Source organism: Monodon monoceros, unplaced genomic scaffold (genome assembly GCF_005190385.1).
Source record: "Monodon monoceros isolate NGI ecotype Baffin Bay Population unplaced genomic scaffold, NGI_Narwhal_1 Super_Scaffold_13, whole genome shotgun sequence".
Lineage (NCBI taxonomy): Eukaryota > Metazoa > Chordata > Mammalia > Artiodactyla > Monodontidae > Monodon > Monodon monoceros.
This window is the reverse complement of record NW_021703769.1, coordinates 27,119,821-27,134,337: the sequence shown is the minus strand read 5'-3', so window position 1 is coordinate 27,134,337 and position 14,517 is coordinate 27,119,821. Positions and strand designations below refer to the sequence as shown.

Genomic DNA, 14,517 nt, shown 5'->3' with positions numbered 1-14,517 from the left:
CAGTGGTTGTGAATTAATCATTGTTTCGGGGGAGAGGGCCACATATAGTAACAGTTGAGTAGAATGCACTAGTGTTTTCCACCGTAGATATTAAAAGGTTGTTGATCTGATGTGCTTCTTATAGAGGATAACAGGGTGTGCCAGCTTTTGATCATTTGGGGATACAAAGTTATAGGTCTTTAAAATTCCTAACTTAAAGAATTGTGCTTTACAATTTGTTGTATTGGTGTTTCTCATCTGAATAATTCCTGTGCACCCTTCAAAACTGAGCTTAGATGTTATTTCTTCCCTAACTGCCTTTCCCCAAACATTGAAGTACTCCATAAATATTTATTTGAATGGATGATAATGGGTTGGTGGGTGACTTAAGTTCCCTTCAGTTCCTGCAGAGCACCCTGACTTAATTCTTTCAAGCACTGATCAGAGATTTTAATAGTCTGTTTTCTTTGTTGGAGGGCAGAATTACTTTCTCTTTATTCTCCAGGGCCTAGAGAAAGGATCCCTTCCTGGCAATCAAGCATGTTTCCTGGTACATAATAAGTATTAGATAAATGCTTAATGAATGAACATTCTGCTCGTGATTTTGAAAGGAGGAGATAATTGGAAATTAAGGGCAACTATGGACATTTGAAACAAGTGATTCAGATAGTATTAACTACTTATGCTTTTTTTGTGTTCATTTGACCTTCTAAACAGTGCCACTTTGAAAGGGGAAAGGACAAGTTTGTATGACTAAATGTTTGTCTTTGCTTCTACGACAAGGCAAAAACATATACATAGTTTGTTCCACAAATCCTCTTACCAGTTTTTGCTGCCTTATTGCTAAGAAGAGTTCATTCTCTGCTGCAGTGCTTCAAAGGTGTTTTGCCTCATACAACTGCTTTTCCTCTAAACAAGTGGTCCTAAATCACGCAGTCAGTGCAATATAAGCACATTCGCATTCTTTACTGTAGAACTCTTTGTCCTGCCTGGACGAGTATGAGCTCTTGTTCATTAACTATGGTTGATCTAGGGATGGGAGGGGGAACTTTTTTTTTTTTCTTAAGATGGAGACCCTAATAAATATTAGGGTTAAAAGACATAATAAAACTGTTGCACAATTTGAAAATATTTTAAATTTAGAGTTCCAGAATAATCTTTTCTGGTTCTAATACTAGAAAATTGATCTATAAAACTACATTAGTACAAATGACTGATTGTGCATTTTCTGATATTGGTCCATTCACTAAGCCTCTGATTTTCTTTTTTAGTTGCCAGATTGAAAAACAGAAATCACATGGAGTAGAAGAGATTAGAGGGAGAGACTGACTGAAGAGGACAAAAGGAGTTTTTATTGAAATTAATTAGTTCTGTTACATTTATGTCAATAAACTTATTACTTTCACAGTACATATTTTAGCCTGATGATTTAGTGAAGTTTTCTTTTCCTTGCATTTTATTAAAGTATAGGTCAAGCAGAGCCATGTATTAATAATTGGCTTTGGTTGCAGGTGTGGTCTGACTTTAGTAGGGAAAATTTTGTTGACAAGATAATTTTTCATAGTTGATTAATTGGCTTTTATTAGGCTAAGCATTGAGCAAACAAAACTTAGCCATGACTTCAGAGTCAGTCTGAGGGCTTTTAAAATAGAATTAGTGATCTGAAATTATTAGCCATGAAAGTTACATCTCCTTTTATGCAATACATGAGGACAGTAAGAACTAAGTAAGGTCATTTAAAATGGAAATTAGGGCTTCTCTGGTGGCGCAGTGGTTGAGAGTCCGCCTGCCGATGCAGGGGACACGGGTTCATGCCCCGGTCCGGGAAGATCCCACATGCCGTGGAGCAGCTGGGCCCGTGAGCCATGGCTGCTGAGCCTGCGCGTCTGGAGCCTGTGCTCCGCAACGGGAGAGGCCTGCATGCCGCAAATAAATAAATAAATAAATGGTAATACTTTTTCTGTAAGTTATATTTTTTTAAGGTATACTTCTATTGTGAATGGTAGATAGGAGAATTGACCTTCAGTATACTCAGGACTCAAGCACTTTTCCCAACTTTCAGATAAGCCATTATAAAAATTGCTAAACTAGAGTTTCTTCAGTATTCTTTTAATTCTAATTGTTGTGGGAGAAAAATACCAATCTTAACTGTGGCCCTCTTATTTAATAGAAGAAGCTATATTGGTGGGGCGGGGAGTGAAGAGAAAATTACTCAAGAACTCTTGAGTTAGTCTTTTAGTTTTCCTAGCTATGTACCAGATGACCTGAAGTGTTTAGGGGTACTCTGCCTTTTGGAGGCAACTTCATTTTTATTTCATTTTTTTTGAAAATAAACCAACATTGATTTGATTGATAAATAATATTTACTGGACATCATACAAAATGCAGAGACTTCAGCTGGGTACTGTAAAATCGAAAGATTAATTAGATAATGGATCTTGACTTCAAGGAGCTAAGGGTCTAATAAGGAAATTAAGGCATGATGTAGAAAGTGATAAGTTCAGTTCAAGGAATGAAAAGACATGAACCTTAAGGGCCAGCCATTTTGGCTTTGAATCCCAGCTCCATCTCTACTGGATATTCTTTCTAAAGCTACTGAATTTACTTTGGCTGTTTTCTTATCTGTAGATTAGGAAAAGAAATGCCTGCCACATAGAATTCTGGAGGAGAGGTGTGGGGGGGCAGGTATTTAAAGCTGAAAAACTCTTTTAGCTCCAGACTTGTAATACCTGATCGCCTATTCAGTACCCTTTTTAATATGTCAAAGAGCCATTTTAACCTTATGTTCAAAACCTGACCTGTGAGCTCTTCCAAAATGTTTTCTGTCTCCATGAATGGCATCAACAGTCTCTCTAGCCAGAAATCTAAAAGTCGCTTCCACTCCTTACCCCATTATCCAGTCCACCCAGAGCTATTGATTTTACACCATAAATTTTGTTCGTCATATTAGTTCACTTATCTCCATTGCTACCACCATAGGTCAGGCCTTTATCATCTGTCTTACATAGGCTACTGTTGATAGCTTTCTGTTTCGCTGAAAGTATTCTCTCTTGCCTGTCTCACACCCAGCCAGAGTAAACTTGTTCAAAATGTACATATGGGTCACTTTTCTGCTTAAAATTCTTCAATGAATTTCCATTATCCTTAATCTGCAGATAAAATCTTAAAGGCACATTGGTCTCACTGTTCTGCCTCGCTCATTATTGTATTCCCAAAGCCTAGCATAATACTTTTTCATAGTAGATGCTCATATATTTAAGGGATGAACAAAGGAAGGAATGTCTGAAAGAACCAAATCTGTGGTTGAGAGATTTAGGCTTGTCCCTGTATTTCCTTCCTGTTAGGCTGCATGTGAATATACATACACATTTACAGCAGTACAAGTGAAGTAGTATTTCTGAATAGAATAATGTTTATCTTCTTTTTTTCTATCCTTTTTTTTTTTTGCGGTACGCGGGCCTCTCACTGTTGTGGCCTCTCCCGTTGCAGAGCACAGGCTCCTGACGCACAGGCTCAGCGGCCACGGCTCACGGGCCCAGCCGCTCCGCGGCATGTGGGATCTTCCCGGACCGGGGCACGAACCTGTGTCCCCTGCATCGGCAGGCGGACTCTCAACCACTGCGCCACCAGGGAAGCCCTCTTTTTTCTATCTTTTCACATCCCCTCTTTACCCCATTCCATCACCCTCCCTCATCCCTCCCTGCACCATTTTATTTATCTGAAGTTGCTAAGCTATAGTTTAAGAACACACACCCCACCGTCCCCCACCCCTGTTTTCTTCTCCCCGCATAATTAATGAAAGCCAACTATTTGGAATTCATGTGAATGACTCTCTTACTCTAAGCAGATTATTTGGTATGCATGACAGTAAAGTGAAGCACCTCTTTGGGTTACTGCAAAAATAGCTCGTTGTCCTCCCAGTCGAGAATCAAATTCACCAGTTCATAAATTAGGTCCCAGTTGATGAGGCACAAAGCTGCAAGGACCAGTCAAACAAGTACTTGAGAATCTCAGGAGTTTCATTAGTGAATAGCCTTGCTCTACGCTTCTCAGAGAATGCCAAGGCCTTATGAGAGCAGAAGACTGGGTGATAAGAGTGTGATTGATACATGGGCTAATAAGTGGGAGTTGGGGAATATTTTCCATGTGAGTCAGATGATTTCCACGGATAAATGAGGTCTCATTTTGTAATGGCATGTCCACCCATGAGTTGGCCCTCAGAGGCTGGGAGTTAACCACAGCTCCTATAATTTCTGTACTTTGAAGAAAACTAGGAGTGAAGACCACAGCCTTTTAAGGTTAGGCTTCTGCTTATTCGTTTTCACTAAGGAGCAATGGCATAGTAATCATTTAATAATAATTTACATGTGTTCGGTGTTTTTGAGCCCTTTCTGGAAGATCATCTCGCTTGAGCTTCCCTTCAGTCTGCAAGTGCAGTTAGGCAGGTTTTATAAATGATGAATCAAAGCTGGAAGAACCCCAGTAGAGGTCCTGTAGCCAAATAGGGATTTGAACCCAGGACTCCACTGCTTGCTTCATCACATTGCATATTGCATCTAATCCCATTTATTCAATTTGTGCTGATTTTACAAACTTCTTAAGTTCATTGGGGAAGAGCTTTGAGACCCAGGGTGTCTTACAGAATATCAACAGAAAGAATAAAATACCTATAAAGGAATATAGAGACTGAAGAGAAAGATACTGTTTCAGAGAAGAAGGTAAGAATTTAAGAGTTTAGTATCATTAAAATTCATAAATTCCTGGGACAGTATTTCTACTGGTTTAATGCTGTTGTCTATACCATTTTGGCTGTTTGCACACATACACACACCTTTACCCGTCTCCCTAGCGTCTTTTGCTATTGTTAGTGCAGTAATAATAGTCACCAAAAAAGCCAGCAATCCTAAAGCACAAATGACCTTGTTTCTTTGGGAAGAAGAAAAGTTACAATAAAAGTGTCTGCTTTCTGGTTTTTTGCTTGTTTGGGTGTGTGTGTGTGTTTATAATTAATCGATATTAGGTAAAGATACATTAGGTTATTATCACCCAGGTGGTTTTATAAAACCAAAGAAATAAATATTTGGAAATAATTTTAAAGACAGTTTTGGTCCACTTTTTAGTAAGAATCTGAATTATTTTATTGTGTTCTGGCCATTTAAGTTGTATACATATGGGACCCCAGAGTTGAACAGAGGCAAGTTATAGGGGCTTTTATGAATTGGAGAATTCGTAGGTAGACAAATGGATCTTTTGATCTCATATATTGCTGGGGAGGGAGGTGGGAGTATCATTGTCACACTTTTGGAGGATAGCATTAACCCCCATCCTAGTCTTTCTTGCTCTTTAAAAGCTTTAAGCCGCTGAAATTGTGGGCATAAGGAGACATCTCTTCTGGCTTACTTTTTGGTGTAGTAGCTAAGCTCCAGCTTAAATACAGCATTAGAAAGAACATGTAGATGGTTGTGAGTCTCATAGAGGTCTCAAATAGGCACAGTTCTGAACACTTTACACTTATTAGTTCATTGACTCCTCACCACAAACCTGAGAGGTGAATACAGTTATCTCTATTTTGTAGTCTGGTTAAATGTCGTCAGCTCCTTCTAGCTGTGTGTCCTTTGGCAAGTTACTTAACCTTTCTTTACTTCATTTTCCTCATCTGTAAAATGGGGGTAATGGTAACTGTCCTTATCAGTTCCTTGTGTGGTAAGGGTTATGAAATAATTCACATAAAGCACATAGTGAATGCTTGTAGATGTTAGCTGTTGTTGTCTAACTAGTTTATGATTACATGGCAAAAAAGATTATCGTCACAAGAATCAGAAGTTTGGTTTCCAGTCCTTAACTCTCCTGTTAAGTAGCTATGTGATTATAGGTAAATTTTCCTCTTTCTGGGCCTCAGTTTTCTTATACCCATTTTTTAAAAACTTTTTACTTGAAAGTAACTTCAAATTTATAAGAGACAGAAATAAAAATAGTACAGATATGACACCAAAAGCACAGACAAGACAAAATAGACAAATTAGAGTTCATCAAAATTTAAAAGTTTAGTGCATCAGCGGACACCACCAACAGAATAAAAAGGCAACCCACAGAATGGCAGAAAGTATTTGCAAATAACATATCTGATAAGGGATTAGTATCCAGAATATATAAGGAACTTCTGCAACTCAACAAGCAAAAGAAAAGAAAATTTAAAAATAAAGGACTTGAATAGTCATCTCTCCAAAGAAGATAAATAAATGGCCAGTAAACACCTGAAAAAGTGCTTAGCATCACTAATCATTAGAGAAGTACCAGTCAAAACCACAGTGAGATACCACTTTATATCCATTAAGATGGCTGCTATTAAAAAAAAAATTACATAAATGCTGGAGAGGATGTGGAGAAATCGGAACCTTTGTGCATTGCTGATGGGAATATAAAATGATGCAGCCGCTGTGGAAAAGAGTGTGCTGGTTCCTCAAAAAATTAAAGATAGAATTACCATATGACCTACAATTCCACCCAAAAGAATTGAAAGGAGGAACTCCAGAAGATATTTGTACAGCAGTGTTCATAGCAGCGTTATTCACAGTAGCCTGAAGGTGGAAACAACCCAGGTGTCTATTGATGAATGAATGGATAGACAAAATGTGGTATATACATGCAATGGAGATATTCAGCCTTAAAGAGGGAGGAAATTCTGGCATATACTACAAACATGGATGAACCTTGAAGACATGCTAAATGAAATGAGCCAAGTGTAAAAGGACAAATATTGTACAATTACACTTACATGAGGTACCTAGAGTAGTCAAACTCAGAGACGAAAAATAAAATGATGGTTATATAAGGAGCTGGGGGAGGAGGGAGTTGGTGTTTAATGGGTACAGAGTTTCAGTTTGGGATGATGAAAATTTTCTAAAGATGGCGGATGTGGTGATGGTTGTACTAGAATGTGAATGTACTTAATGCCTCTGAACTGTATGCTTAAACATTGTTAATTTTGGTAAATTTTATATTTATATTTTACCACAATTTTTAAAAATATATGTTTCAACAAAATTAAAATAGTACAAAGAAACATCTGTATCCCCATTGACCCAGATTTACTTACTGTTATATTTTACCCCATTTGCTTTATCATGTGTGAGTGCATTATAGTATACACCTAATCTAAATCCAGTTTTGTCATTTGATCTGATAGTATTTTTAATAGCATTTTCCCCCATCTAGTACAGGATACAGTCTAAAGTAGGACATTGTATTTAGTTGTCATGTCTCTTTAGCCTTCCTTTATCTTTTATAATATTGACATGTTTGAAGAGCACAGTGTATTACTCCCCACCCCTGAATTTTTTAATAGAAGCTTCCTCATTTTCTGTTTGTCTTTGCCTTGTAATTAGATTGAGGTTACACAGTCTTGGCCAGAAAATGCATGGGTGATGTGTCTTCCTCAGGTTATAACATCTGGAGACTCAATATATTTTTTTAAAATATGATTGGCTTTATTCTGTGATTTATGCATCAGACAGCATCCTATCAAACAAACAGAAGAAGGGTGTTCCCTCAATACATTTGTAACTAAATGCAGAGTAAAGGGAATCTACAAATGCTATAGGAATCTCAGAGAATGGAGATAACGAGATTGGAGGGGGGGTGGGGGGGCATGATGAAGGAGACTTAGTTTACTGATTTGGTAGAAAGCACATTTCTAAAATTTTACCAGCTTTTCCTCAGTGTCAAATTCTGCATTAGTTCAGCCAATATATATTACTGTATTCCACCAGTTTTTTTATTTACTTACTTTTTAATTAATTAATTTTATTTATTTTTGGCTGCGTTGGGCCTTCGTTGCTGCGCTCGGGCTTTCTCTCTAGTTGCGGCGAGCAGGGGCTACTCTTTGTTGCGGTCCACAGGCTTCTCATTGTGGTGGCTTCTCTTGTTGCAGAGTACGGGCTCTAGGCGTGCGGGCTTCAGTAGTTGTGGCTCCGGGGCTCTAGAGCGCAGGCTCAGTAGTTGTGGTGCTCGGGCTTAATTGCTCTGCGGCATGTGGGATCTTCCCGGACCAGGGCTCAAACCCGTGTCCCCTGCATTGGCAGGCGGATTCTTAACAACTACGCCACCAGGGAAGACCTCCACCAGTTTTTATTAAGCTTGCTCCTATATTAAATAAATCAGGAGGAAACTACTGGTTTCTTTCTTTTTCTTTTTAATGAAATCAAGTGTATCTTTCAAATGGTGATCACTGGCCTACGTATTATTATGTAAAGTTACCCAAATAATAAAATGACGTTGAACTTTGTTGTATGAGAACAAGTCTATTCTCTTCCTGGTTTCATCAAATATTAGTCAGGCTAAGGTTTGTACTCTGGACTTTGCCACCATTCTAGAGTGTTTTAGCACCCTTACTTGAGCTGTAGAAAGCTGTTGAAAGGAAAGTGCTGTTCTTGCTAATACTGTTTTTTTTTTTTTTGGCTGCATTGGGTCTTCGTTGCTGCACGCAGGCTTTTTCTACTTGCGGCGAGCCAGGGCTACTCTTCATTGCGGTGCACGGACTTCTCATTGCGGTGGCTTCTCTTGTTGCGGAACATGGGCTCTAGGTGCGCGGGCTTCAAAAGTTGTGGCTTGCGGGCTCTAGAGCGCAGGCTCAGTAGTTGTGGCGCACGGGTTTAGTTGCTCTGAGGCACGTGGGATCTTCCCGGACCAGGCCTCAAACCCATGTCCCCTGCATTGGCAGGCTTATTCTTAACCACTGTGCCACTAGGGAATCCCTTGCTAATACTTGTAGAATGTATAAATAGTAGTAATGCTGATGGGTTTATTCACAATGCCATTCTTCCCTTTCAGGCTATCTTTTAAAGAGCATCCAAACTTTAGATGAAGAGGTAACAGGCTACTTTGTAGAATAGGATTAGGGCCAGTATACGTTTAAGTATATTTCTTGGGATTTGGGTGTTTTGTTTTAATTTTTCCCCATGTTTCAGGAAACACTGTGATTGGCACAGTTGGGATATGTTCATCGGTTAACAGGTAGGAGAGCCAGAGGTATGTTTGAGGCCATTACTCAGGATGATTTTTTTTCTTCCTATATGCTTTTTAAAAATGGTTCCTTGGCCTTTGTGTGTTTTGTTTCTGCAGTTTGAAGAAAACAGTTCTGAAACGAGGTCTTACCCCCAGCTGCCTCTCAATACAGTGATTGCCATCTCTCCAAACGTCAAGTCCAGCTTTGTCCGCCAACCTGTCTGACATGTCGGGACCCGTGCCAAGCAGGGCCAGAGTTTACACAGATGTTAATACGCACAGACCCCGAGAGTACTGGGATTACGAGTCACATGTGGTGGAATGGGGGTAATAATTTCCGTTTACTTCACTGTACTCACCCAAAGGGCTGACTCTTGTGGATTTGTTGAGTAATTTACAACAGGAAACTTCCCTGACTGTACAGTTATAAACCTCAAGATTGAACGCAATTTTTGTTTTCTTCTACAGTAAAGAAACAGGGTATTGGCTTTGGTCAATTAACAGTTCTGATGGGTTTACCATTTTAAAAACATTTTGGTCTCTTATTTTTTTCTCCAATGTATATATTCTGTATGGTAACAAAGAGTTATCTATTAGCTTGCTCAGCTAAGGGCTTTGCAGTTAGGTGAGAATTAATACTTGAGAGACTTTGAAAACACCAGGCTCTTACATAAAGTATTTTTGAGGTCAGAGAATGTTGTCCCATGATGATACTGAAGGATAAAACAGTTCTCCAGAAAGGTGTCCTCTTTCTGATGAGAAGCAAAATTAAACCCTTAAAACATTTGCCCTTATCATGAGGCTAGCCATGTGTAACGTGGAATTCAGCCCAAATTCCATCCTGAACAGTTGCAGTCTGCCTGAACAGCTGTGTTTGCCCTCCTAATTTTCTGTGCAGTCTCATTTGGATGTTTGCATTTCTTGTCCCAACATAGTATGTATTTAATTGATCAGGTCGTACCTTTTGTGATAAAATTATTTTGATATTCAAATGCAAAAGATAGCAATTTGAAAACTTGGTAAAGCTGCAGCTCCCATACACTGTATTTTATACCTGTCCACATGTGATTTTCATAGCATGTAAATGGTCTTCAAAATTTGTCATAGGGTGTGTTTTAATGCTGATTGGGCCATGATTCTTAACGGTAAGTACATTATCTCTGCACAAGGAGGCACAGTGTGCTTCAAAGATACCATCAAGAACCATGGTACAGTGCCAATAAATGTTACCATTATTGATAATCTAACAATTTTCCTCTTACATGCTTTGGACTCTAGGAATACCTGAGTTTTACTGCAGAAATTTCAGCTCTCTTCAAATTAAGTGCTTTGAGCTTAGTTCTGCTTAAATGGCACTAAACAACCCTTTGAGTTTTTGGCGTGGTGCTATTTGCTTGCTTGCATTTGTTTTCTGTGCCCTCCCACAGGAAAAGAGCTCAACCAGAACTAAGAGCTTCCTTCCCTAGACCTGCCATGATTATTACATTGTCCATTGTCCTTAGTACCTTTTACCTTCTCTGTTCATTCACTTTCCTTTTTTTTTTTTTTGCTTGAGGAAAATGAATGGCTGATTTTTTACATTTTTTACACTGAATTTTCAGTGCCTCCAGCAGGAGTAAATAGCATTTAGGCCTTATTGAAAAGACTGTCATTCTTTAGAGCAAATTCCTCTAAGTTGTAAGCAGAGGCAGGGAGAAAAATGTTAGCATTTCCCTTATTCTTTTTCACCTCTGATGTTGCTTAGTAGTCTTGGAATATGGGTAAAAGTAGGGGAAGGGACACCTAACTGTGGTTCATGATCTGTAGTGTGGTTTGCAGACTTCATTACGTGGACTGTCCTCAGAGCTTTGGAGGGCAAGTTGGAGGTCAAACCTATATGTTTGAAAGCCACTTATCTGCAAAGAGACCCATTAGAAATCGGCTGCTCCCAAAGTGTGGCCGAATTGAAATATTCTTGTATTGACTTCCTGTAAGATGCCAACACTGAGCCAGGCACTGAGGGACAGGAATATATATAAATTATTTTCCAAGGGAAAGCTGTCTGTTGTTGGAGACAAACATACATAACAAACCCCAATACAAGCTATCTGCGTGTGGTATGTCAATAGAGATGTGAACAACTTGGGATTTGAAAGAATAACTGAAAGTCTTAAATTTTTTAACACTAGGATTTGGAACACACATTTTAAATTGGCCAAATTTTTAAAAAATACAAAGAAGCCAATTGGGAATTATTTGAAATACGTTTTATTTCTTTTACTCTACTGGCTATAGTTTTGTAAGTTGAATTAGTGCTTGATAATTTGAACTTTTAAAATCATTGTGACTGACTCTTTTTGTTCCCAGAAATCAAGATGACTACCAGCTGGTTAGAAAATTAGGCCGGGGTAAATACAGTGAAGTATTTGAAGCCATCAACATCACAAATAATGAAAAAGTTGTTGTTAAAATTCTCAAGGTAAGTACAAGAAGAGAGATTATAACTTCACAGGTTTTTGGAGTTTAGAAATTTTTTTTAAAGTAGCGCTTGAAAGGGTTTTTGGAGTGCTTTAACACCTTGATTTTATTGCTCCTTTGAAGTTGATAGAAGAGATTATCTTCATTTGACAGATCAGGAAACTGAAGCAAGAGAAGTGTTTGACTCAAATCGTACAGCTAGATAGTGGCAGAGGGAGGGAGTAAAGATTCAGTCTTCTCTGTCCTAGATCTTGCCTAACACTGATTTCCTATTTCTTACATTTTTAGTTCTAATCCATGCTTTTGTTTTCAATGAGTTGTTAGCTCTACTGTGTAAAGATGAGGAGCCACAAATGCAGACTTTTAGAGGACAGGTGGATCACATTAATGCAGCTAGTCTGATTTAAGTGCCCATGATTAGAAGATGTGAGTGATGGGTACTATGGCATGTGCTCCAGCTCCAGCTGATGATTGCCCAGCAGTAGTGCAAGTCTAATGTTTTTTGGTACTGTTTCGCGAAAAGAAGCTAGACATGTATATTTGTATACTAATTCCCCTGGTTTTTAAATGTTGGCTTGAGTTTTTTAAAACACCGTACAGGCCAGATTTGGCCAATGGGCTACCTGTATGCAAATTGTGATTTAGTTGTAACTGTACTGTACACTGCCATATACCAGGAACCTAGCATACAGTTCCTTGCCACAGGAACTTTTCCATATTTGACACGAGAAGCAGAGGGACCCAGGCTTTCTCAATTTATAACACCCATATTGCTTCAGTGACTCTCATGGTACCCCTAAGCCAAAAGAAATACGGTTTTGTTTATTAAGTAGTTAAGTCCAGATAACTAAAAAAAGTATTTGTGTTTCAACTGGTAGCCATTTAAAAACTTATACACATAAGTGGGAAAAGTAATTTTATTTTATTCTTATATAACCATAATTAATTACTATTGGGATATGTATACCTATTAGTCACTGCACAACTTCTCAAATGTTGGAATCAGATTGGACACCAGCAGCCTCATTTCCTGTTCCACATTGATTTTTGCACAATACTTGCTTTTTGTCACAGCAATTGCTGAAAACCCAGTTTCACAAAAATATGCCATTAAAGAGAATATAGTGCAATCTAATATTGAAACTGAACTACCTCAGGCTGGTAGTGCACTCATTGACTGACAGACAGCAAGTATTAATTGGCGTCTTCCTTCAAAAAGTAAAAATCCCACAGAACACCTGTTTTGGCATACCTTTCGGGAACCAGAGTTTAAGTATTTATATCTTATCTTGTGTAGAAAGAGAACTAGGCTGGAAATCGGGACATTTGGATTCTAATCCAAACTCTAAAAGTAATTAGCCATGGTAGTCCTTTTAATTATTTAAGACATATTGGTTCATCTGTGAAAATGAGAGTTACCAGGATCAAATACAAAATTGTATATAGATATATACTTTGGAAACGGAAGTTCTGTGTAATTGTAAGATGATATTCCTATGGAAAAGTATATGATAGACTGAAGTGATATATTATTTGGAGTCATCTGAAAGGCATAAATAGTGAGTCTTACAGTTCAGAAGAGAGTAGTGATGGTTAGGCAAAGCTCCCTGGAACTGTTTTCAGGCCCTGAGTGGGAGAAGGATTTGGATTGGTGTGCATGGGAGCATGGAAGGGAAGCATACTCTAGAATGCACAAGATTAAGAAAAGAGGAAGAAATAAGTGAAAGAAATGTTTCATGTGGAAGCTGTCATGTGATCATACATGGGAAGTAAACTTGGAAAAGGAGATTAAATTAATGATGGCCTGGGAAAAGATAACATCTCCATTTCCTTCCAGCCTTGCAAACTGTGATTTTTATCTCATCTAGGTTGTTGGGAGCCATTGATGGTCTTGAGTGATGGGTGGTTTGGAAAGATTTTTTTTCCTAGCTCAGTCTTTTCCTAACTGTACTGTATATGTTACTGTAACTGTGTAGCTAGATGGTATAATTATAGATAAAGCTCACTCATAACTATATTTAAATTTTTTAATTTCCCCCCATTTATTAGACAAAATTTGCATTGATCACATTAAATTAGGATTTAAGTGACCTGCCTGGTCTGTCTAGCTTTTGTAAGTTTATAGATTTTAAGGATTCTGTAGAATAAAAGTTTTGTAAACCAGTAGCTTTTTGCCATCAACCAGCAGTTGGGATATAGTGATTCAGTAGAAAACAGGAGAGAGATTGATGGATTAGTTCCTGAAGAGTAGAAACATCTCCTAGATGCTCCAGCAGATCAGAAAGATCTGGTAGTCAAAGCGAATAGAAATTGTGATCAGCTTGTTTCCTAGCCAGTGTAGTGAGTTCTAATAGAAGCAAGGCTGAGACCATGGATTGAATTAAATGTGGAATTCACTATTAGTAAAACAGCTTCCATTTATTTATTTACTTTTAATGTGTTTTTTTATTTTTTTTTGGCCACACCTCATGGCTTGCGGGATCTTAATTCCCCGACCAGGGATCGAACCCGGGCCCTCGGCAGTGAAAGCTCGGAGTCCTAACCACTGGACCACCAGGGAATTCCCAGCTTCCATTTATTGACTGTCTACTTTGCATTGGGCCCTTTTGTAGCTGTAGTATTTACATCACAATTCTGCAAGGCAAGTGTGAAGTTCAGAAACACTTAAGTGCTTTTCCCAAAGTTCCACAGCTACAAAGCCAGGGTTTGAGGACAGTCCTTCCAAAATGTGCTTGCTTCCTGCTGTACCATGTGCTTAGGACTCAAGAAAAGGTTAAAAGAGTCTACAGTATTGTTTGGTAGTTCCTAGATCTGGATTATCAACCCGAGAAGCATCTAAAAATAGATCTCCAGCTCTGTTCTCAAGATTCTGATTCAGCAGATCTATACAGTTTGTATATTAAAAAACCCAGGTTGATAATCAAAGTTTAGTAACCAGTAGTCTTGTGAATGAAGAGATGGTATATACTTTCAACAGTTTCTAAGAAGCGTATGCAGTGTGTCAGTAGTCTGAGGTGACCAACACCAATAGGAAAGATTGCCTGGTCCAGTGTGGCAGACACAGGTCACACGTGGTTA

The 14,517-nt window shown here is 38.5% G+C and overlaps 1 protein-coding gene across 4 annotated transcripts in view; it reads left to right on the top strand.

Moving 5' to 3' along the window:
- The window catches only part of CSNK2A1 (casein kinase 2 alpha 1), a 55,453-nt gene that overhangs the window by 21,166 nt on the left and 19,770 nt on the right, over positions 1 to 14,517 (top strand). For 3 of the 4 annotated variants that reach the window (XM_029220027.1, XM_029220028.1, XM_029220029.1), the window contains 2 exons: positions 9,100 to 9,309; positions 11,329 to 11,440. In XM_029220027.1, coding sequence (XP_029075860.1) covers positions 9,209 to 9,309; positions 11,329 to 11,440 — 213 coding nt within the window. In that variant the 5' untranslated portion in view covers positions 9,100 to 9,208. Of the gene's footprint in view, positions 1 to 8,697; positions 8,992 to 9,099; positions 9,310 to 11,328; positions 11,441 to 14,517 lie in introns of those variants that run through there. The other variant, XM_029220030.1, reaches the window with a different exon arrangement.